This window comes from Erinaceus europaeus, chromosome 6, assembly GCF_950295315.1.
Source record: "Erinaceus europaeus chromosome 6, mEriEur2.1, whole genome shotgun sequence".
Taxonomy (NCBI): domain Eukaryota; kingdom Metazoa; phylum Chordata; class Mammalia; order Eulipotyphla; family Erinaceidae; genus Erinaceus; species Erinaceus europaeus.
Genome location: NC_080167.1, coordinates 54,527,282 through 54,553,333, shown reverse-complemented (window position 1 = coordinate 54,553,333; position 26,052 = coordinate 54,527,282). Strand labels below are relative to the sequence as shown.

Below are 26,052 nucleotides of genomic sequence, written 5' to 3'. Positions count from 1 at the left end.
GCAGCATAGCCTCAGGGCATAGCAGGAGAAGCTAGCAGAACATATGTCTCCTATGGGGGTTATTGGAGGTGAACAGTCACAGGCCTTATTCTTCCTACATGGGCAGCTAGAGAAGTATGAGCCTATTTTATACTTAAGACCTTTTTGGCAATCATTTGGTAATGTTAGGTAATTTGGAATGATAGTTTTATAGCAGTGTGGTATTAAATCAGTGTGTTACATGGCACTATGAGATAGCATCAGTATGTTTCTGTAGGACTCTCTCCAGGGAGACTGTTTTGTCTCCTCATGAAGAGCATAATTCTGAATTGCCAGAGGTGTTGGTGCTTCTTACTTATGTGACCTTGGTCAGAAACTAAATTTTCGTGCTTTAGCTTTCTCTTCTATAAATCTGGGACAGTAATAACATCTACCTTACAGGGAATTCCGAAGATTGTAAATTTGTGAACAATAAAGCATGTGAATAGTGCTTTGTATGTGTAAGTGCTTAGTAAAGTTTAGCAACTATTATTGGAACTTTTTATAATTTTATCATTTCATTGAAGGGTTAATGGTTTACAGTATGATTTATTATCAGAAATCATAAGAGTTATAGGACGTTTGAAGAATCTGATATTTGTACTTGACAGAATTTCCACACCAGGTTTGAATTACACAGGAGTAGGTTGGTAAAGGAAAGGACTATTTATAGTTAAGAAGATTTAGTAGAATTTATATGAAGAGGATAGAGAAGGGTAACAGAGAGAATGGCATATTCTGATTTGTTCTCTTAATTCATAGAAAGCTTATTTACTTGTCAAGCCACATAGATGGAAATGATGGAATTAAAATTCAAACACAGGGGCTTACCTGGTTGAGAGAACACATTACAGTGTGCAAGGACCCAGGTTCAAGCCCCTGGTCCACACCTGCAAGGGGGAAAGCTTCATGAATGGTGAAGCAGGCCTGCAGGTATCTCTCTCTCTTTCCCTCTCTGTCTCACTCCCCCCCCAATTTCTCTCTGTCACTATTTAATAATAATTAATTAAAAGAAAAACTTAAAAAAAATTCAAACACAACGACCCAGCTAGCTCAATATGCATATCTTAAGTCTTCCTTTCTCAGGATGTATGAATATGTGTGTGGATGTGAATACTTTCTCTCTTTCTCTTTTTTCAGTACAAGTCACTCTATGGTATGCTCATCAAGGATTTCATTAAAAATAATGCTAATTAATATTTGCTGAATACTGTGTGATTTAATAGGAAAAGCTTTGTGGAGAAACTTACAGATGGAAGAGGAAAGTGGGAAGTACAGTGATGTGTGTTTTCTTCAAAGGTCTTAATACTTGTAATCTTTACCTCCTAGTTTAGTATTATTAAACTTAATTCTTTCAGAGCTTGCTATAGCAGAAATTCAATGTATAAGATAAAATAAACTTTACAGAGGCAATAAATGACAAAACATGTAAGCTTTCAGGAGAGTTTATTGTAAAGCAAAGAACTACTCAGGACAAATTCAAAGGGGACTTTTAATTGTGGGGGATCTTTCTGATTGACTATAATTATATTTCTACAAGCCTTTTCTCATTTATAGTTAAATAAACAGAATGCTAATGCTTGCCATTTATTATTTCTTCACTGATTTCCTGGTTCAAGACCCTGGTCCCCATGTGCAAGGGAAAACTTCAAAAATGCTGAATCAGTGCTGCAGGTGTCTGGTTTCTCTCTCACTTTCTATCCCCCATTCTTTCTTGATTCCTCTTTGTACAATAAATAAATAATTTTTAAAAAATTTATATAAAAATTTTTGGTTTTTAAATCATGAGAAAATCATCAGCCAAGGATATTTCAGTTTCATGCCATGCAGTGATGAACCATTCATTATAGATGCCCATTTACTACTACTACTACAACTAATAATAATAAAAGAAAATAAAATGGAAAATTGTTGATTTGCCCAGATGACCACGGTTACTCAACAGAGTACATGTACAGGAATGAGCAGTAGGGTTACCATAATGAAAAGCTTGCTTACAAATTTGGGGATTTGCCTTTATTATCTTGCTTTAGAATTGGTGAGTGTTCAATGACGAGAAATGCTTCTATCTGGCAAACACAACTTATATACATAGCTTTTGGCTTTCACGTTCTGTTTTCAGAGTTGGAATTTGAAACTCATTTTTCTCATAGTGACAAATGATGTTTATGTGTGTGTTCTCATGGATGCCTGCTAGAGCTGTTATAGAAGACTCAATTCAAATGGTTCTCTATAAAAGTAGTAAATTTTTGCTTGTGTAATGACTGAACCCACATGTAGACTTGGTTTCAGGCCAGGATGAAGCAGGAACTCGAACTACTTCCTTGGTATATCTCAGTTTAGTTGCCTTTGGATTGCATACCTTCTCATGTACATTCCCCTGATTGCTTCAGATAGCTGTGGTAGACTCTGGAGTTATATATCCTTCCATGGCTAAACAAAGGCCAAGCAATCTTAGTTTCCTAGAAAAATCCAAGGATTCCCTCTTATGGTGCTGAATTGCTATATTATGAGTTGTGTGCCTATCTTGAAATAACCTTGCCAAGTCTTTATTGACTCCAGCACTTGATACATGCTTTCACAGAAACTGGGGGTTGGAGGTTTGAGGCTATTGAAGCACTTTGAACCTGCCCCCCCACACACACACACGAAATCTAGAATTATTGCCAGTGAATGGAGACTGGACTTTAAGAAGAAAGTAAAATGACTGTTCATCTTGTAGTCTCAGAACCTAGGAGAGTCCCCAGCACATGCTAGCAATGCTAATAAATATGCCTGATAATAGCTCTATAACTGTTACATTTAAGAGATTTATAGATAAGTAGAATTTTGTAGGTCATGTTGCAGACTTCACCGAGTTTCTAAGGTAGAGTTTTGACATAGATGTTAGTCTACTTGTAAATGAATTTTGAGATAGACATTGTAAACACCTAAGTACAGGCTTATCAAGCTATCTGACAGACTGGTCCCTGGCTTGTGTATCTGAGTACTTTTCAGGACACTTAACACACAGCTGGAACTGGCAGCCAGTAGATTCTTCATAAATACGTCTTGACTGAATGGAATAGCTGGCATGGACTATTAGTGACCATTTCTTCACTGTCTTGTTCCTTAGAATAGCACTAGTCTCCTAAGAAAGGCAGTGTCCTGGGGTAAATGTAATGATAATATGAGCTAGAGAGTGATCAGAGCTTGAGGACCTTATGCCTCCAGCATAAGCCTTCCCTGAATTGAGATGTGGCATCAGAGCCTATGCACAGACTCTGGGACTGAGGATTCTGGCTTATTTGGGGCAGGATGCATGTGTGCAAGTGTGGTGGGTATGGATTGGAACAAGGTGGAGTTGTCAGTGTCAAGCAGGAGGCTGACAGGTGTACAGACTCCAGTTCATGCTAAACAGTTTGTATTTTGTCAGGACGGCAGTATGAACTTTATTATCATGTAGACAGTAGAATTTGATTAGAGCCTAGAAGGAACCCTAGGGAATCATATAAGTGCTAATTGACTGATGTAAACTCAGAAAAGAGAGCATTTGATACTGTGCTTTAAAATGTGGCATTAATTTTTATGTATATTGATAAATGTTCTTTATAAATAAACTTTATAAATAAACATTTATACATTTTCTTCTAGAATTCCAAAAAGAAAATGAAAGTTTATTTTTTACCTTAAATAAAATGTGATATAAAAATAGCGCTTTTCAAGTGATAATAAAAGATACCAAAATTATTGGAGGCATTTCTTAACTTTAGAACAATAAATAATTTTAAAACTCTTGTTATAAAGGGACCTAGCATCTCAGTTTTTATTTATATTTAACTGATCTTTTCTGATCCACTTCTCATGTACTTGGGAGCATAATTCCTTTTTTTTTTTAATTTGTTGCCCCTACCTGATAAACATTTAAAGTCACTTACACGTATTTCTCTCACCATTGATGTTGCCTGTGACTAGAGTGATAAATATGCAATCCCAAGTGCTGACTGAAATAAGACAGTTCAGTTCAAGTAAAGCAGTAACAAGTTCTGCAAACACCCTTTTCCTTTACCTTCACAGAAGCACTCAGATGTGTTCCCTTTGGGTTACTTAAGTGTTGACATGACCTTATCTAATAAATAGTTGATACACATTTTCATGTTTTCAACACATTTGTTGAATGTTTTCAACACATTTGTATACATAATACCAAGGATTTTTTTTTTGGCATGATGGAGACTGAAGGTGCACAATAGAACATATCAAAGGCAGCTCATCATTGGAGCTCAATTTAAGATTTTGACAGAATCGACAAGCTTGCTTTTTAAAATTTATTATCTACGAGCTTAATTTTCTGTTATAAACACATCAGTAATGCAAGGCAGTTATGTTCTGAAAAGGCAAATTAAATTGGTCTTAGTAGATTTTAGTACGTTCACCTCTCACCATGGAAATAACATGCAGTAGATCCCAATTTCATGACAATCTATAATGTGCATCAGTCAACGCAAACAGTGCATATGCTTATCGACTTAAAAAAAATCCATTCTTTTTAGAATTTTCATTTGATCAATTATTGGATCACCACATCAAATACTCATTTGGCAGTTGCTTTTTGTCATTTTTTATGTCACCCAAACTGACATCTAAAACAAGAAACTAAAATTAATAATTGATTAATGTTACAAAACCAGTGTATTTCTGTGTTTTTTAACTTTTATTTTATTTTTTATATTTTTATTTATGAAAAGGAGACACTGAAAAAAAACCACAGGATAAGGGGTACAACTCCAGAAAATTCCTACCACCAGAACTCTGTATCCCATCCCCTCTGATAGCTTTCCTATCCTTTAACCCTCTGAGAGCACGGACCAAGGTACATTATGGGGTGCAGAAGGTGGAAGGTCTGGCTTTTGTAATTGCTTCCCTGCTGAACATGGGTGTTGGCAGGTCCATTCATATTCCCAGCCTATCTCTCTCTTTCTCTAGTGGGGTGAGGCTACAGGACACATAGGTGGGGTCCCAGGGAAGTCTGGTTGGCATCATGCTAGCATCTGGAACCTGGTGGCTGAAAGAAGAGTTAACATCTAAAGCCAAACAAATTGTTGACTAATCATGAACCTAAAGGCTAGAATAATTCATATGAAGAATTGGGGGGGGGTCCTCCATTTTGTAGATAGGTAGTAGGCCTATTTCAGTTATATTCCAAAGGGCCCATGACTAATGACTATACTAGTGTTTGTTTTTTTTTCTTTCTGAGCCTGACATCTGATATGCAGATGGGCTCAAGTTATTGTCTGGAGAGATGATGTCATGGCTGGAAAAAGGACCAGAATGCTGGATCAGGGAAGAGAGTAGTTCCCAAATATGGGAAATATATAAATATTGTTGACTGTAAACCCCATTGATTTGATCTGGGGCCCATGTTCAACTTAGGAGCCTATGTGACTTCCACATCCCTGTAGATATGAACTCATATTCTGTTGTCATGAGTAGGAACGTCCCAAGCTGCCCAATATCAGGGCCCATCTTCCTCAGGTATAGCATAGACTATGTTGTCCAGCCTCCCTTTAGAGGATGGAACATTCTCTACCATTGTTGATCCATATTGAGGGCAAAGTCCTATGGAGGCCCACAAAGGGGTCTGTCTATTGTGTTGTTCCTGATAGAGATGACCAGTAACAATGGAAAGAGGGATCTATTTGAGGTCTAGGCCCATATTGTTTGTTTGGGAATCTCAGGACTCCCTGACTAGGGCCTCAGTTGATGGGGTGGCCTGATAGTGACTAAAGAGTTATTGTTAAAGTATGCCAGTCTCTTACCCTTATTCAGCTTTTGTAGTCCTTACTTTGATAAAGTTAGCATTGGAGTGAGTGAGGGAAGTGTAATAGGAAGTAGGTGAGGAGGGTATCTAAGTCTAAGTAGACTCTATTTCATTATGAACTTTATGGTGTCTTTTTAGGTCTTTCTACTTGCTGCATATACTGACTCACTGCAGGCTATTGTGCACTTTTGCTTCCAGGTGTATATTTTGCCCTAATTTATGGACACATGTAAACATGTGCCCTGTCTCATGGGACCTGGTCTATGTCTAGGTTTTGGGACTTTGTATGAAAGTGAACCACCTGGAATGGAATTAGAGAATCCTACGAAAGGAAAGTCTCACGTGAGTAATGAGACTGAAGGGTTGACATTCCATGCCTGACATCACATGCAAACACTTAAGTCCAAAGAAGAGGATATCCAGAATTCACTCCCATTCACTGTTGCAGCAAAATCAATAAAATACCTAGAAATAAACCTGATCAAAGACGTGAAAGACTTGTATACAGTGGTTTTTTTAATCATCTTGCCCCCGAAAAGGGAGCGATTTCAGATACCACCAGTTTTCTACACATATAGTAGAAATGCAAGCAAGTTGCTTCATGCTAATCACAGCATGTTTTATCCAGCAACCAAAATAACTTAATGAAGTTAATTTGGTTCTGTGCACTGACACAACATAGTAACTTAGTTTTTCACCTGAATCATAACAGGTTTGTGATTTTTTTTTTCCAAAATGATCTTTATATGTATTTTATTTAAAAGCCTTCATGGGGTACAGAGAGAAAGCTCACCGTGTAGGCTTTGTGCCTTGCCATGCACCTGCCCAGGTTGGGACGTGCCATGCCATTGTGGAAAAACCATGCTGTGGTGTCTTTGTTTTTTCTCTGTCTCTCTAATGGCAAAAGTGGCCTCAGAACTGTGCAGTGTGGCAGAAGCGGCCTCAGTATATGTTTGAAGCCCTGGCTCCCACAGGAAAAGGAAAAAAAAAAAAAGAACACTTGGGTTTGGGTGTGTGGTGTGGGTGTAGATCTATATGAATATATAACTTTCAAGCTTTATGTTTCAAGATCTATTTGAGGCATTTAATATATATATATACATATATATATGTGTGTATATATATATATATATATATTTTGGCACTGAGTGGTGGCACACACAGTGGAGCGCACACATAATCAAGCATAAGGGCTTGAGTTCAAATCTTGGTCTCTGCTTGCAGGAATGAAGCTTTAGGAACGAAAACTGTTGCGGTGTCTTTCTTCCTTCCTCTCTACCTCCCCCTTCTCTTTCAATGGCTCACTGTCCTATTGATAAAATAAAAATAAACAAAAATATCCCTTTGAGTTAGTTAGTGTTTTCCTGTCCTTTGGATATATGCTTAGGAATGCTGGGCCATAAGCTATAAGCCATTTTTTTCATTTTTTATAATTTTTATTTATAAAAAGGAAACACTGACAAGAACCACAGGATAAGAGGGGTACAACTCCACACAGTTCCCACCACCAGAACTCTATATCCCCTCCCCTCCCGATTGCTTTCCTATTCTTTACCCCTCTGGGAGTATGGACCCAGGGTCATTATGGGGTGCAGAAGGTGGAAGATCTGGCTTCTGTAATTGCTTCCCCTCTGAACATGGGTATTGATAGGTCGATTCATACTCCCAGCCTACCTCTCTCCCTAGTGGGGTGGGGTTCTGGGGAATCAGAGCTCCAGGACACATTGGTGAGGTTGTCTGTCTAGGGAAGTCTTGATGGCATCATGCTAGCATCTGAAACCTGGTGGCTGAAAAGAGTTAACACATAAAGTCAAACAAGTTGTTGACTAATCATGAACCTAAAGGCTGGAGTAGTGCAGATGAAGATTTGAAGGCTCTCTGTTTTGTAGATAGCTAGTAGGCATATTTTAGTTATATTCCAAAGGGCCTATGGCTATACTAGTTTTTTTTTTTTTTTTTACCTGAGCCTGAAATCTGATATGCAGATGGATCCAATCCCTCTTTCCATTGTTACCGGTCATCTCTATCAGGAACAACAAAACAGACCCCTTTGTGGGCCCCCATAGGACCTTGCCCTCAACTTGGATCAACAACAGTAGAGAATGTTCCATCCTCTGAAGAGAGGCTGGACAACATAGTCTATGCTACACCTGAGGAAGATGGGCCCTGATATTGGGGCAGCTTGGAATGTTCCTACTCATGACGACAGAATATGAGCTCATACCTACAGGGATGTAGAGATCATATAGGGCTCCTAAGCTGAATATGGGCCCTAGATCACATCAAATCGATGAGGTTTACAGTCAACAATATTTATACACTTTTCCCATATTTGGGAACTACTCTCTTCCCTGATCCAGCTTTCTGGTCCTTTTTCCAGCCATGACATCATCTCCCCAGACAATAACTTGGATCTACCTGATATTTTTACTCTACACAAATGATGGGATTGAGGAAAGGGAAATGAAGCAGATGATCCCAGTCTTGTTGAACTCCCTAAAATAAAATACCTTGGAGTGAAGGACTTTTGTATGAAAACTATAGGCCATTGTTAAAAGAAATAGAGAGTGGGGCCACTGAAATAGCTCATTTTGGCTAGTGTACTATTTTGCCATATGTGTGACCCTGGTTCAAGTGTGACCTCCACTATTTTGAAGGGTGTTTTGGTACTCTGATTTATTTTACTTTCTCTATTTCTGCCTCTCTGTCTCAATCTAAAAGAGGGAACTGGTGATAATAAAGGCAAAAGAAATAGAAGAACACCCTTGTTCATGGATTGAAAGAAAATTATCAAAATGACCATCCTTCCTGAAGTAATCTATAGATCCATGTTATACAGTTTTTAAGAAAAGATTTTTACTTTCCTTTATGTTTATTTTAACTTTAACTCGTGTGTGTATATTAATGGAGGAAAGCAAATAAAAGAGAAAATAGCCAACCCATATAAATCTTCCATCTAGTGTTGACATGCTGTTAGAGATGACCTGTAGTATACAAATACTGCATTTCAGGCCCTGCACCTCCTGGCCTGGCCTCTGTTGGCAAGCTGTGCTCTGACTAGATAAGTAAGAAAGTAGACTAAGAAATTTTGTTATTTTTTCTCTATAGAGAACTAAATTAGTGTTGGACTTTATAGTTTAAAATATTGTATTTATTCCTTACAGAAAGCCAGATACCAGCACGTGTGGTGGCTGCCATTGATGTAAATACCGTTGCTAATGAGGTTTACAAGTATAATTTTCCTCACACACAGTTACTGCCGAAGACAATTGAAGTAAGTAATGATCATTATTGCTTAATTAGCATATAGCAGGGTATAATTGATTGGAAAACACTGCCCGGATGACTTTCAGATAGAAAGAGAAAAGAGAAAGGTACATGTGATACACAAATGCATACACACACTACTGGGTCACTTGCATGGGAAAGCAGACACCTTCTTGGGTAAGCTATCTCACTAGCCTTCAACTTTATGGTAGATAAGAGCATTGTATTTCATAAGCATCTACCTGTCTCATTATATAGTAAGGAAAAACTAAATTCATAACTCGAATAATTAAGAATATAGCTAACAATAAGTAATTCTGAATTGACTCTAACATGTGTACTCTATAGTAATAGAGTATGGGGGCAGGTGCTGGGCAGTAGCTCAGAGGGTTATGGGCACATAAAACACAAGGACGGGGTAAGGATCCCGGCTCGAACCCACAGCTCCCCACCTGCAGGGGTGTCGCTTTGCAAGTGGTGAAGCAGGTCAGCAGGTGTCTATGTTTCTCACTTCCTCTCTGTTTTCCCCTCCTTTCTTTGTTTCTCTCTGTCCTATCCAACAACAACAGCTATAACAACAATAACAATAACAACCACAACAAGGGCAACAAAAGGGGAAAAATAGCCTCCAGGAGCAGTGGATTTGTAGTGCTGGCACAGAGCCCCAGCAATAATCCTGAAGGTAAAAATAATAATAATAATAATAAATAATAGAGTATGGTGGCAACAATTAAAAGTATAAATATGTGGGTAAGTCAAAAGAATAATTGGTCGTGCCTGGAAAACAAAACATTGTGCTAAAATAATAGCACTGTAAGTATTGTTATTAGTAGTAGGAGCCATGGCCGGTGCGCCGCTATGTTCCACCGCTGGGGAGCCAGAGACGACCCAAACTGCCCCTGCAGCTACAGACAGACTATGACCCACATAGTCAACGACTGCCACCTCTCCAGATTCAAAGGAGGTCTCGAAACTTTACATAAGGCTCAACCTGACGCTGTTAACTGGCTACGGAAGAAGGGCAAACGCTAGAAGAAGAAGTAGTATGAGGAGCAATTGGAACATTTAGTAAGAAAAATGGTTATAAAACAGGATATTCAATACTTACACATTTTAGAAAATATAATAAAAAGCTTCTGTTTATAATGGCAATATGAAAGTTACAAACACAAAGAAATAGACAAATCTGCATGGGAATAAAATACAGGGAAATGGAATTGTACTGCAATGCTGGAATTACACTGTGTCCCCAGGTTAACTCACTGTTTACAGAACTCTGAACAAAGCTTTATCTGTTTTATTCATGTTGTTGAACTTTTCAGAAATGTGCCATAAATAGGAAAGTTGCAGTTCTAGATTTGTCACTTTAAATATTTGCTGGGAATGTACACTAAGGCTAAAATATACTCTAAGCAAACCCATGAGTTAATATTTCTCTGTACTTATCTTCTGCTACAGAAACAAAACAAAACTGCACATTCTACACAACTTAGCCTAATAGATTATTTTCATTAGTTTTATCTACAGTCTTCTGAAGTTCTTTCATTGTCTACAGTTGTTCAACAGTATCATTCTGTGGGTATTTGAAACAGGGTCCTTTTATTCCCACTTGGATATGCATAAAAGGGATAGTGACTGGTCAGTACATTACAGTTCCTAGCTAAAATTTTTCATTATGCTCCTGATAGGTTTTTAAAAATTTCCCAGATCTTATGTTAAAAATCATTTTTTGAAGTTATTTGTGTTTGACTCCAGAAACCATAGCAGTGTTAGACTTCATACATCATAGAGATGTGAAATGCCATGGACCTAGGAAATAAGCATTCCAGCTCTACTTTGGCATGCTTTAGGACTTAGAGGAATTCAGTTATTTCATCCCTTTGATTTGCTGCCCCCCTTCCCACAGGACTGTGCTAACATCTTAGTTTAACTGAGTTGATTTCTAAAGTACTTACTGTTTTATAAACTGTTATAATTTCTAATAGGTATAATTAGTTGACAGCTTTTTCTAATTTGTGTACATGTTTTCATTTATTTATTTTTCTCTAAATGGCCATTCATAGGGCGTAACAATAGAAGAGTTTGACAGATTATCTTTCAATATGGTTTTGATGAGCCCTCCCTGCCAACCATTCACAAGGTATGTGTGATGAAATTGCTTGGCTGAGAAAGTAAACTTATTTTTTTGTGTGTGTGTATATATATACGTATACATATATGTGTGTGTATACTTTTATTTATTTATTTTTATTATTGGATAGAGACAGATAGAAATTGAGAGGGGAGGGGAAGGAGTAAAGAGACAGACCTGTAGCCCTGCTTTACCACCTGTGAAGCTTTCCCCCTGCAGTTGGGAAAGTAAAACATGTCCTTAGTTCTCTCAGGGTGTGTATGTGCATTTCCTAAATCATATGACTTTAAGAAAGCAGTTGGAGGCTGAGTGGTGGCATGCCTGCTTCAGTGAACATATTACCATGCACATGCATATTTTTAAGTATGGATACTTTGAAGTCCATTTGAAATCTCTTCATGAATAATTTCTTTCTTAATACTTACCTAAGATAGATCCAATTTACCTTAAATTATTTAAGCTAATGAGTGTTCAGAACTATCTAAGACGCACTCTTTTTCATAATAAATTTATAAATTATTTAACTATAAATTTTAAGAACTATTCAAAATGTATTTATGGATTTGATATCTGTCAAAATTCATACACACTTAATAATCCTCACTTTTATATCAGTGTTGCTATTGATTATTGTATAGTGTTTATTTGGCTACGTATTTAAGGGAGTTAAACATATCTACTATATCTTATATGAAATTTTGACTGAACTGATCTTCTAGATGACTCCAAGCATATGCAAGTGTTTGAACAGCATATCTTATAAGAAGTATAATATACAGGACTGAGTGCAGCACTAGCACTGTGAAGCATCATATGTTACTTCAATGGGCTTACCTTATGTTGTTTGCTGCCATTCCCATTCTGCATAATTATTTTGCAATGTTATTATCATTTACAATATTGAGGGGAAAGGGATGGGATGAGAAGGATTAGCGATTTCTGGGAGATCTGTTTAAGTTCACTCTAATTTCCCTTCTGAACTTCAGTGATAAATTTGACTCACTGATGATTTTGACACTGCAGTCAGATGTAAGGAAATGGACAAGTGATATCCAGAAACTTAATACTGTGATACTAATAAACGACAAGATCTTAAACCTCGGCTCCTTCTGATTCTACTATGCAGACACAATCTAAGTGTCCTTTCTGTTTGATCCTTGAGCAAATTGAATCTTACTTGTAAGATATAATTGTTAGTGTGAGTACTTATTTAATTATTAGTTTATATGACCTAGTTAGTCTTTGTGAGGGTGGAGGAAGATTTTTTTAACTCTATTACTTATTTGGTAGGACAGCCAGAAACAGAGAAGGGCAAGATAGGGAAAGAGAAAGAGAGACACTGCAACACTGCTTCATTCTCTGGGAAGCTTCCTCCCTGAAGATAAAGGCTTGTTGGCGTGAACCTAGGTGATTTAGCTCAGTAATGAGTGAGCTCAACCAGGTGTACTACCAACTAGTGCCTAACCTAGTTAGTCTTCATCTTAATCTAATAGAGATTGTAGAATCTTTGCTCATAGAATCAAGCCTTCAATTTAAGTTTATATTGGACAAGATTATTTTGGTGTTTTAATTTTATCCGCTAGCTGTGAAGAGTCATGAACACCATTAGTTGTACTTGGCATTGCACAGCTCATTGCACATGCTCACTGTGCCGCTCATCTTCGTTCATCTGAACCGTTGCTAGCTCATCTGGGCTACAGTAAAACATGCCCTCGGCTCTCTCAGTGTGTGTATGTGCATTTTCTAAATCAAATGACTTTAAGAAAGTAATTGGAGGCTGAGCAGTGGCATGCCTGCTTCAGTGAACATATTACCATGCACAAGGACCTGAATTCAGCCCCTTAATCCCCATATGCAGGGGGAAAGCCTCACAAGTAGTGAAGCATTACTTCAGGTGTCGGTCTCTCTATTCCCCTAACCTCTCAGTTTCTCTTGTCCTATCAAATAAAGTTTAAAAATATTTTATAAAAATGGTTATTGATTATTTATTTATTTATTTATTTATTTTTAATTTTTTTAATTTAATAAAGGATTAATGAACAAAAACATAAGGTGGGAGGGGTACAACTCCACACAATTCCCACCACCCAATCTCCATAACCCACCCCCTCCTATGATAGCTTTCCCATTCTCTAGCCCTCTGGGAGCATGGACCCAGGGTCGTTGAGGGTTGCAGAAGGTAGAAGGTCTGGCTTCTGTAATTGCTTCCCCGCTGAACATGGGCGTTGACTGGTCGGTCCATACTCCCAGTCTGTCTCTCTCTTTCCCTAGTAGGGTGTGTCTCTGGGGAAGCTGAGCTCCAGGACACATTGGTGGGGTCTTCAATCCAGGGAAGCCTGGCCAGCATCCTGGTGGCATCTGGAACCTGGTGATTGAAAAGAGAGTTAACATACGAAGCCAAACAATTTGTTGAGCAATCATGGATCCCAAGCTTGGAATAGTGGAGAGGAAGTGTTAGGGAGGTACTCACTGCAAACTCTAGTGTACTACTGCTTTCAGGTATATATTTTGCAGTAGTTTATGGTTATTGATTTTATATTTCATTGAATTGTTCTTTGTGTCAGGTTAAGTCATTTGATACAGTTTTGTAAATATAAATTTTCACTGTCAATTAAGCAAAGCTTTTTATTTTTGGTTAAGTACGTTTAGTTCTCTGTAGAAACAAAGATGATCAGTTTTTTTTTGTAAGGTTAAACTACTTTTAATTCAGTTTTGTCTTTTTAAAAGTTATTTTATATCTTTTTGTAAGATTTTTGATAAATATGTTTGTTCTTTCTTTCCCCCTTTAGAATTGGCCTTCAAGGTGATGTGACTGACCCAAGGACAAAAAGCTTCTTATATTTTTTAGATATTCTCCCAAGGTAAAAGCTTATTTCCCAGAAAGAAACAGAGGCAGAGATAAAGGCAAAGATACTACAGACACTGAAGCTGCTCCCACGGTGTAGTGGGGTTGAAGCTGGGCTTGTGCATATGGAGAAGTAGGCGCCCTCCCTAATGAGCTGTCTTGTTGGCCCCCCTTGCAGGTTTTGAAATAACTTCAACTCTGGGCAACAAAGAGACTACAACTTCATGAAATACCTTAAATCTGATTAATCATTAATTAAATGTTATTCTTTTAAAAAAATTTTATATTTTTTTATTTATTTATTTTCCCTTTTGTTGCCCTTGTTGGTTTTTTTTTAATGTTGTTGTTATTGATGTCATCGTTATTGGATAGGACAGAGAGAAATGGAGAGAGGAGGGGAAGACAGAAAGGGGGAGAGAAAGACAGACGCCTGTAGACCTGCTTCACCTCCTGTGAAGCGACTCCCCTGCATGTGGGGAGCCAGGGCTCAAACCGGAATTCTTAGGCCAGTCCTTGTGCTTTGCACCACGTGCACTTAACCCACTGCACTACTGCCTGACTCCCAATAAATATTATTCTATGTCACTAAACTTTCCAGTACTTTGTTACCCAGAAAAGAACTTATGCATATGAGATATTTAAGAATTTTTATTGGTTTGAGTGGTGGCACACCGGGTTGAGTACACGTTATAATGCCAAGGACCCAGGTTCAAGACTCCTGTCCTCATCTGCAGGGGAAGCTTCACCAGCAGTAAAGCAGGACTATGGGTATCACTTTTTCTGTCTCTATTTCCCCCTATCCTCCGATCCAAAGGCCAACAGGTATATGAAAAAATGCTTCCAGTCACTGGGGAAAAAAAAGCTTATTTCCTCTACTACTTTAACTTGAATTGAAAACTTTGAATCTGGAAGAATGGAATGTGTGTCATTTTCAAGAGATTTGCAGTTTATAAATGCTGCTGTCAGACACAGTGTATGCCTTGTTTTGTCTTGACTAATAGTGTAACTACAAGTGTTTGCCAGTTCATGGTCGAAACTATCATAAGTAACAGGAGGCTACTATCTAGTAGGTATATTGTATTGCCACTGCTCACTGCATCAAGGAAAATGATGCTGATGTCCGTGAGTGCCTTTGCCACTGACCTGGAAACTTGAGCTGCCCTAGAAGCTGCCACTCTCTATAAATGCAATTCTTTGAGTTGTGCAATTTGGGTGTCTTTGTGTGAATTGATGTTTAAATTTCAATGGAAATTAGCATTTTCAATGTTATGCTCACTGTGTGCCATGTTTATGGGGAAATGATTAAAATATGAGTTATCAAATTCCTTATAAAAAACAGTTAAGAAAATAACCTCATGTTTTCTACAAGTAAAGATTTTACTTACTATTACTTAGTTATGAGATACTTTGTTTTTATTTAGTTTTTCCTTATGTTTTTCTTTTTAGGTTACAAAAATTACCTACATACATTCTTTTAGAAAATGTTAAAGGTTTTGAAGTATCTTCTACAAGGTAAAAATGCCTTTGTCTTGTGTTGTTTTCTTAGATTTGGTTTATTTTGTTTTAGGTTCTATGGTAAAAGTAATCTTAAAAATGAACATGTGAATTCAGACCTTTTTTTTTTAACCAGGGTTTTTCTGAGGCTTTGTGCCTGCTCAATTCCACTTACTCATAGCAGATTTTTTTTTTTCTTTTTAAGGTAGAGGGTAAAGGATGGGGAAAGCAAGAGAAATCATAGGAGAAAGTGTAGTACCACTGTGGTACTTGGAAGTATCCTCCATGTATAGTGCTAAAATGTGGTGGTGAGGTATGGTGTGAGGGGGCATTGAACCTGGCTGTCATGATTGGTAAACTGAGTGTTCAAATGGGCGAGCTGTCTCTTAGCCCTCACATTCTGATTTTTTTGTGTGTGTGTCACTTTTTCTTGTGGATATTTTATTCACTGGTACTGATTTTTACTAATAATGTGAAGTATCACAGGTTTTAGATTCAACTGATTCTCTGCCAATTTGATATAGTTGAATTTTTCAAGAATGTGTACACATTTTAAGAATAGTATTTTTCTATTCTCACTCCTTATATTGGGCCCTGTAGGATGTAGGAATTGGCCCTGTTGACAGGTATTTTCTGTCCTTCAAAGAAAGATGGAAGAAGCAAACCCTGTGTTAGGACTCATTCAGAGGGTAGGTAAACAAGAGAAAGCATCTAAATCCCTGATCCCACTACTCTAACAGTATTTCCTCATCTGATTTGCTAAAAATATAAAATCCCAGTTTCCATAGCAAAACCATCAGTATATTAGGTATTCTTTTTTTTTAATATTTATTTTATTTATTTATTCCCTTTTGTTGCCCTTGTTGTTTTATTGTTGTAGTTATTATTGTTGTTGTTGTTGTTGGATAGGACAGAGAGAAATGGAGAGAGGAGGGGAAGACAGAGAGGAGGAGAGAAAGATAGACACCTGCAGACCTGCTTCACCACCTGTGAAGCGACTCCCCTGCAGGTGGGGAGCCGGGGTTCGAACCGGGATCCTTATGCTGGTCCTTGTGCTTAGCGCCACCTGCACTTAACCTGCTGCGCTACAGCCCGACTCCCTATATTAGGTATTCTAACTGTTTGGATAAGTTATCTGCTAGTTTTTCTTATTTTTTTTTTAAATTTATTTTATTTGATAGGACAGAGAGAAATTGAGAGGAAGGGGAAATAGAAAGGGAGAGAGAGAGACACCTGCAACACTGCTTCACCACTTGTGAAGCTTTCCCCCCTGCAGGTAGGGAACAGAGGCTTGAACCTGGGTCCTTCTGAGAGGTAGTATGTGCACTTAACCAGGTGCGCCACTAGTTTTTCTTATTTATAATAAAGAATTAGTTTCTTTCCCCTCCCCCTTCCTTTCTTTTCTCTCTCCCTTCCTTCTTTCTTCTCTTTCTTCCTTCCCCTCCCTTACTCCCTTCCTTCCCTTCCCTTACTCTCTTCCTTCCCCTGCCTTTCTCCTTTCCTTTCCCTCCCTTCCCCTCTCCCCCTTCTTTCCTTCCAAATGTAATTATGTAATTTCTCTACTGGGCTTAATAAATGTAAGATCTTTCTCTGTTCAATTTTCTCTTAAAATGAAGTTATGAAGTGCTATATCTAAAACCCCGTTTTTTTAAATTAAATGAGCAAGCTTTTTCTTTTTGTCTTTTCAGAGACCTGTTAATACAAACAATAGAAAATTGTGGATTTCAATACCAAGAATTTCTATTATCTCCAACCTCTGTAGGTACTATAATTATAAACTCTTTTATAAAGCTTGTAGAGGAAATTTTAATCAATAAAATAGAATAATGAAGTGCTTTTGAACAATATAGATCTTTTGAAAGCAAATACAAACATGTAGACTCACTTTTGTTTATTTAAATGAAAAATATATGTAACTTGAAGCTTATAAATATATGTGTCTTTTCACATAAAATATCAGGGGTAGTTTGTTTTGAAAATATGAAATGTGTTATTTATAAATTAGATGTGCTGTATCGTTTTTTTTTCTTTCTTTTTTTTTAACTAGAGCACTGCTCAGCTCTGGCTTATGGTGGTGTGTGGGGGATTGAACTTGGGACTTCAGAGCCTCAGGCATGAGAGTCTCTTTGCATAACCATTATGTAATCTACCCTCACTCTGATGTGCTGTATTTTAATAATGCTTCAAAACAATCCAAATAGAAGTTTAAATGAATATGTTATGATTTTATAATTGCCTTGTTGGGGGATGTGCTATTAAAATCCAAGCATTGTTTCTATTTCATTGGTAATAAATTGCAGTAATATATTAGGGAGTGGGGTAGACAGTACAATAGTTATTCAGAAGACTTTCATACTGAGAATGCAAGGCCCTACGTTCAATCCCTGGCACCACCAAAAAACTAGGGCTGGCTTTTGTATATATATTTCTCTCTTTATCTTTCATAAAAAATAATTAAAATATTTAAAAAACAAATTGTTGTGATAGGGAGAGGTAAGATGGCGGCGGCCTGAGAAATCGCTGACAGCGAGTGCTCTGATAGCATCGTCGGCAACGGTAGGATTTTCTGCCTTTAGCAGGCCAGTCAATAAGGGGGGGGCACCAAAGAAGTGATTACAGTTTAATTTGGGTTAACAATTAGAGCAAAGGTGACACGGACTAGCGGGGCTCCAGAATTCCCAGGCGGCGCCAGGCAAGGTGAGTGCGCCGGGCATTGTCCTCTGCCCGCCCGGGAAGGCGGCTCCTCCGCCTGTTGCAGAGCGCGGCGGGCAGAGGACCCTGAGAGAGCACTTTAGCTCGGGGGCTGCCTCTTGGGAGTTGCCAGGGTCCACCGCGACCCTGAGGGTGGATCCAAAGACTTCTTGAGTATAGCTCTCATTGGATCAAAGGACTTGGAGCTAGTTTTCATTTTTGAGAAATCCTTTAAAAAAGTCTGGAGGGCGGGGTTTCCCGGAAGATGGCGCCCAGAGAAGCGGCCAGCCTTTGAGCTCCGGACACATCTCGTGTAAACAATAGGATTTTCTGCCTTTAGCAGGCCAGCCAATAAGGGGCCATAACGGTCATACCAAGGATGTGTCTATAACTTAATTTGGGTTAAGAATTAGAGTAGGGGAAAAAATTCTTTTTTCTTCCTTTTAATTTTCAAGCATACATCCTTCCCGCCGCCCCCCCCCCCCCCATAAGCAGTGCCTGGGACCAGCTACTAGCAGGATACCCCATACCACCAAACAGGGTTTGTTTTTTTTTTTTTCCCTTTTTTTTTTTTTTTTTTTTAATTCACTGATACACATTTGGGAAGTTCCTCGCACTGCTCTTTAATTACAACTCTTCTTCTTATCTTCTCCCTTTTCTCTCTCTTATCTCTATCTCTCTCTTTTTTTTTTTTTTTTTAATCTTGTCATACACTTCTTTCTTCTTTGCCTTTCTGAATTTGTGAATTACTTTGGGGAAGAAATCTGACCCAGAGTGGACTCTCTACGTGTGTATCTCTGCTCTAGTTCCCTTTACACTCTTGTTACCCTTAGAATATACACTGGATAGTAGATTTGCATAACTGTCTATTCTTGCTATCCTCTCTTCCTTTTCTCTTTCTTCACTGGGATTTGGTTACTATTTTTTCACAGACTGGAGAAATTGTTTGGCTAACTGGTAACGATTAAACTCCTTCAATACTTACTTCAGTTGCTACTGTTATTCCGGAGGTTGGTGAGTGCAATTGTCCTAAAGGTATTTAGTACAGTGTTACTTGTGCTCAAAACACAACAACTGAGGAACAACAGAGCATTAAAAAAAAAAAAGAGAGAGAAACACATAAATTAAAAAAAAAAATGGGTAGATTAAAAACAAATAAAACTGCTACCCCAATGAATGAAGACAAGAGCCCAGAAGAAACCACAAATCAGTCAGAAGTAACCATAGATAAGAAAAGTATGCAAGCAATAATAAACTTATTAATCACAGAAATGAAAACAACATTGGAGGAAAGAAATGGCAGTATTAGGGAAACAACAGTTGAGACCCCCAAGGAAAATACTGATTATCTTGAGACAATTAGAGAACTGAAAGCTGAAATAGCTGTAATGAAGAAAGAAGCTGAGGCAAGGGAAAGCAGACTAACAGAAGCAGAAAACAGAATTAGTCAGACAGAGGATGAGTTAGAGAAAACTAAGAAAGAGGTGAAAGAGCTTAAAAAGAGATTGAGAGACACTGAAAACAACAACAGAGACATATGGGATGATCTCAAAAGAAGTAACATTCGTATAATTGGCCTGCCAGAGGAAGAAAGAGAGGAAGGGGAAGCAAACATCCTAGAGGAAATAATACAAGAAAATTTCCCAGACCTGAATAACAGAAAGGATATCAAGGTGCAAGAGGCCCAGAGAGTACCAAACAGAATCAACCCAGACCTGAAAACACCAAGACACATCATAGTCACAATGAGAAGAAGTAAGGATAAAGAAAGGATCCTAAAGGCTGCAAGAGAGAAACAAAAAGTCACATACAGGGGAAAACCCATAAGACTTTCTGCAGATTTTTCAACTCAAACTCTAAAAGCCAGAAGGGAGTGGCAAGATATCTATCGAGCCCTGAATGAAAAAGGGTTTCAACCAAGGATTATGTATCCTGCTAGACTTTCATTCAAGCTAGATGGAGGGATCAAAACCTTCTTAGACAAACAACAGTTAAAGGAGGCAACTATCACCAAGCCGGCCCTGAAAGAGGTACTAAAAGACCTCTTATAAACAAGAACATCACTATAATACTTGTAATATATCAGAGTAAACAAATTGTTTTTTAGAACAATGGCACTACAATACATTAAATCCATAATATCAATAAATGTCAATGGCTTAAACTCACCCATCAAAAGGCACAGGGTGGGGGGATGGATCAGAAAACATAACCCAACCATATGCTGCTTGCAAGAATCACATCTGTCACAACAAGATAAACACAGACTTAAAGTGAAAGGATGGAAAACTATCATACAGGCTAACGGTCCACAAAAAAGGGCAGGAACAGCCATTCTCATCTCAGACACGATAGATTTTAAATTAAATAAAGTAACAAATTGTTGTGATAGTTGTTGGTATCACTATCTAATTCTTGTCTTTGTTCTTATCAGACTCTTTATCATCTTTAGTCAGTTTAGACAGTTCTTTGCTCTATCATTGAAAGAAATCCATTTAAGGGCACGGAGATAGTTCATCTGGTAGCATACCTCACCATGTGTGAAGGCCTGGGTCTGAATCTTTGGCTACCACATGGGATCACTTACATAATGGAAACTTCATGAGCAGTGTATCACTGCTGTGATACTTCCCCTCTTTTTGCTCTCTACCATTCTCTTCTTCTCCCTCTTTGTCTCTCATTCTCTATTTAAAAAATAAATAAATAAATAAATAGGACTTGGAGGCAGCTGCTGGCATGAGCTCCAACAAGCAAGGGCTTGTGACCTAGGATTCACTGGATAGGGTAGGATACTGGGCTGTCAGCAGGAGGGTGACTAAGGGGTCCTAAGTGTGACACCCAGGAGGGGTTCTGTAGCTCACTCTTGGGTTAGAAAATGGAGGGGGAAAAAAGGAAATCTTTTGATTATCTTTGAAGCTCACCCCTCCCACCCCAGAACCAGAACCCAGGGACTGTATAGTTGCTCCTACTGGCTTCCCGCTGAGCTACTTTCTTTACCAAGATTCCTGGCTCACCAGGGGTGTCATTCCAATCCTTTTCCTTTTTATTTTCCTTCTCTTTTTTTTTCTAAGTGGCTGGAGCTCTATTTGAGTGACAAAATATCTGATCAATCAGAGCCTCAGCCCTGCCTGGGAAAGACTACCTGGAGGTTTTTTTTTTTTTTTGGAAATTTCTTACAATTGGCTGTCTTTGCTCAGGCTGCATGAGCCAACCTGGAGCCTTCCAAGCTGCAGACTGACTGTTAGGGTTTTTTACTCTATTCTATTATAGTATTACTATTATATATACACATGTCCCTCCCCCCCTCTTCAGGTTGACCAAAATTAACTGTTATTGTATTTTCCATTGCTAGGTGACTGAGTGTCCTATCCATTGTGAGAGGAACTTGTTTTACTCTACCTCTTCCCTCCACTCTCCTCCAGTGATACTAGTTTGTGAATTATTTTGGGGAAGAAATCTGACTTAGAGTTGACTCTGTGTGTGTCTCTCTTCTATACTTCCCTTTTTCCTCTTGCTATCCCTAGAATTTACATTGGACAGTAGATTTGCATAGTTGATTATTCTTGATTTCCATTTTTTCCTTTCTCTTTATTTTTATTTTGGATTTGGTTGCTATTTTTTCTTTGACTGGAAGTGTTGTTTGGCTAACTGGTATTGGTTAAACTGCATCAGTCCTTGCTTCTGTTACTATTGTTGTAGTTTCTGAGGATGGTGACTGCATTTGTTATAAAGGTATTTAGTATAGCGTGGCTTGTGCTCAAAACACAACAACTGAATGACAGAACAGAAAAATAAAAAACACATTAGTAAAAAAAAAAAGATTAAATCAATAGCAAATAAAACTGCTACCACATTGAATCAAGACAGGAGCCCAGAAGAAACTCCAAATCAGTCAGAAGTAACCATAGATAAGAAAAGTATATTGCAAGCAATAGTAAACCTAATAATCACAGAAATGAAGACAACTATGGAGGAAAGGGCAATCAGAATTAGGGAAACAACTGATGAGACACTCAAGGAAAATATTAGCTACCTCGAGGTAATTAGAGAACTGAAAGCTGAAATAGCTGAACTAAAAGCTCAGTTAGCAGAACAAGCTAATACTATAACTGAACTGAAGAAAGAAGCTGAGGGAAGGGAAAACAGACTACGAGAAAACAGAATTAGCCAGACAGAGGATGAGCTAGAGAAAACTACGCAAGAGGTAAAAGAGCTCAAAAAGAGATTGAGAGACTCTCAAAACAACAACAGAGACATATGGGATGATCTAAGAAGAAGTAACATTCATATAATTGGCCTGCCAGAGGAAGAAAGAGAGGAAGGGGAAGTAAACATTCTAGAGGAAATAATAAAAGAAAACTTCTCAGACCTAAACAACAGAAATGACATTAAGATTCAAGAGGCTCAAAGAGTCCCAAATAGAATCAACCAAGACCTGAAGACACCAAGGCACATCATAATTACAATGAAAAGAAGTAAGGATAAAGAAAGGATCCTAAAGGCTGCAAGAGAAAAACAAGAAGTCACATAAAGGGGAAAATCCATAAGATTATCAGCAGACTTCTCCACTCAAACTCTAAAAGCCAGAAAAGAATGGCAAATCCATAATATCAATAAATGTCAGTGGCTTAAACTCACCCATTAAAAGGCACGGAGTGGGAGGATAGATCAGAAAACACAACCCAACCATATGCTGCTTGCAAGATTCCCATCTGACACAAGACAAACACAGACTTAAAGTGAAAGGATGGAAAACTATCATACAGGCTAATGAACCACAAAAAAAAAAAAAAAGAAGAAAAAGAAAAAAAAAGGGGGCAGGAACAGCCATTCTCATCTCTTTCACAATAGACTTTAAATTAAATAAAGTAATAAAAGATAGGCAAGGCCATTACAAAATGATTAGAGGATCAATCAACTAAGAAGATTTAACAATTATTAACATCTATGCACCCAATGAGGGACCATCTAAATACATCAAACACATACTGAAAGAACTACAAAAATGCATCAATAGTAATACAATAATACTGGGAGACTTTAACACCCCACTCTCACATTTAGACAGATCAACAAAGCAGAAAATCAACAAAGAAACAAGAGAATTAAATGAAGAGATGGACAGACTAGACCTCCTGGACATTTTCAGAGTTCTTCACCCCAAAAAACTGTAATACACTTCAAATCCACACAGCACATACTCAAGGATAGACCACATGTTAGGCCACAAAGATAGCATCAACAAATTCCAGAGCATTGAAATTATTCCTAAGTATCTTCTCAGACCACAGTGGAGTCAAGCTGACATTTAACAACAAACAGAACATTACTAAAAGACACGGAATTTGGAAACTCAACAACATACTTCTGTTTTAAGAACCACTGGGTCAGAGAGACATTCTAGCAAGAAATTCAAATGTTCCTGGAAACAAATTAAAATGAAGACACAAGCTATCAAAATATTTGGGACACAGCTAAAGCACTACTGAGAGGGAAACTCATAGCCATACAATCACATATTAGAGAACAAGAAAAAGCTCAAATGAACGACCTTACTGTACACCTCAAGGACTTAGAGGAAGAGGAACAAAGGAACCCTAACGCAACCAGAAGGACAGAAATCACTAAAATTAGAGCAGAAATAAACAACATCGAAAATAATAGAACCATACAAAAGATCATTGAAGCCAAATGTTGGTTCTTTGAAAAATTAAACTAGATTGAGAAACCCCTAGCCAGACTCAAAAAAAAAAAAAAAAAAAAAGAGGGAGAAGACTCAAATAGAATTGAAAACAATAGAGGAGGTATCACAACTGACACCACAGAAATCCAGAAAATCATGTGAAACTTCTATGAAGAACTGTACGCCACCAAGCTAGAGAATCTGGAAAAAATGGAAGAATTCCTAGAAACACGTGCCCTTCCAAAACTGAACTAAGAAGAACTACAGAACCTAAATGTACCAATCACAGACAAAGAAATCAAAAGAGTTATTAGGAATCTTCCCAATAACAAAAGTCCTGGACCAGATGGCTTCACAAATAAATTCCACAAAACCTTCAGAAAACAGTTAATACCTATATTTCTAAAGCTTTTCCATAAGATCGAAGAAACAGGAACACTCCCTTCCACCTTCTATGAAACCACTATCACCCTGATACCAAAAGCAGATAGAGACACAACAAAAAAGGAAAACTAGAGACCAATATCTCTGATGAACACAGATGCTAAAATATTAAAATCCTGGCCAACCGGATACAGCAGTTTATCAAAGAAATTGTTCATCATGACCAACTAGGATTTATCCCAGGAATGCAAGGCTGGTTCAACATATGTAAATCAATCAGTGTCATTCACCACATCAATAAAAGCAAAACCAAACACCACATGATTATCTCAACAGATACAGAGAAAGCCTTTGACAAAATCCAACACCCATTCATGCTCAAAACACTACAAAAAATGGGAATAGACAGGAAATTTCTCAGTGAGTCCATATATAGCAGACCTACAGCCAACATCATACTCAATGGACAGAAGCTGAAAACATTCCCCCTCAGATTGGGGACTAAACAGGGCTGCCCACTATCACCATTACTCTTCAACATAGTATTGGAAGTTCTTGCCATAGCAATCAGGCAAGAGAAAGAAATCAAAGGAATACAGATCGGAAGGGAAAAAGTCAAGCTCTCACTATTTTCAGATGATATGATAGTATACATAGAGAAACCTAAAGAATCCAGCAGAAAACTACTGCAAGTTATTAGGCAATATAGCAAGGCATCAGGCTACAAAATCAGTGTACAAAAATCAGTGGCATTTCTTTATGCAAACAGTAAATCTGAAGAAGACATCCAGAAATCACTCCCATTCACTGTTTCAGCAAAATCCATAAAATACCTAGGAGTAAAGCTGACCAAAGAAGTGAAAGACTTGTATACTGAAAACTATGAGTCACTATTCAAGGAAATAGAAAATGATATCAAGAAATGGAAAGATGTCCCATGCTCATGGATTGGAAGAATAAATATCATCAAAATTAATATTCTCCCCAGAGCCATATACATATTTAATGCGATACCCATCAAAGTTCCACCAAGCTTCTTTAAGAGAATAAAACAGAAACTACAATAATTTATCTGGAACCAGAAAACACTAGAACTGCCAAAGAAATCTTGAGGAAAAGAAACAGAAATGGAGGCATCACACTCTCAGATCTCATATTATAAGGCCATCATCCTCAAAACAGCCTGGTCCTGGAACAAAAATAGGCACACAGACAAGTGGAACAGAATTGAAAGTCCAGAACTAACCCCCCCACACCTATAGACATCTAATCTTTGATAAAGGGGCCCACAGTATTAAATGGAGGAAGGAGGCTCTCTTCAATAAATGGTGCTGGGAAAACTGAAAAGCTTCTGCACAGCCAAAGAAGCTGTCACACAAACAAAGAGACCCCTCACAGAATGGGAGAAGATCTTCACATGGGAGAAGATCTTCATATGGGAGAAGGTCTTCACATGTTTCAGACAAGAAACTAATAACCAAAATATATAAAGAGCTCCGCAAACTTAGCAGCAAGAAAGCAGATGACCCCACCCAAAAATGGACAGAAGATATGAACAATACATTCACTACAGAGAAAATCCAAAAGGCTAACAAACGTGAAAAATTGCTCCAGGTCGCTGATTGTCAGAGAAATGCAAATAAAAGAACATTGAGATACTACCTCACTCCTGTGAGAATGGCATACATCAAAAAGGACAGCAGCAACAAATGCTGGAGAAGCTGTGGGGACAGAGGAAC

General features: G+C 38.0%; 1 protein-coding gene across 3 annotated transcripts in view; it reads left to right on the top strand.

Moving 5' to 3' along the window:
• The window catches only part of TRDMT1 (tRNA aspartic acid methyltransferase 1), a 51,734-nt gene that overhangs the window by 13,941 nt on the left and 11,741 nt on the right, over positions 1-26,052 (top strand). The window contains exons 2-6 of one of the 3 annotated variants that reach the window (XM_007526196.3): positions 8,983-9,092; positions 11,149-11,225; positions 14,006-14,077; positions 15,508-15,573; positions 17,244-17,313. In XM_007526196.3, the coding sequence (XP_007526258.1) occupies positions 8,983-9,092; positions 11,149-11,225; positions 14,006-14,077; positions 15,508-15,573; positions 17,244-17,313 (395 nt within the window). The remainder of the gene's footprint in view (positions 1-8,982; positions 9,093-11,148; positions 11,226-14,005; positions 14,078-15,507; positions 15,574-17,243; positions 17,314-26,052) is intronic. The other 2 variants (XM_060192233.1, XM_060192234.1) reach the window with 2 other exon arrangements.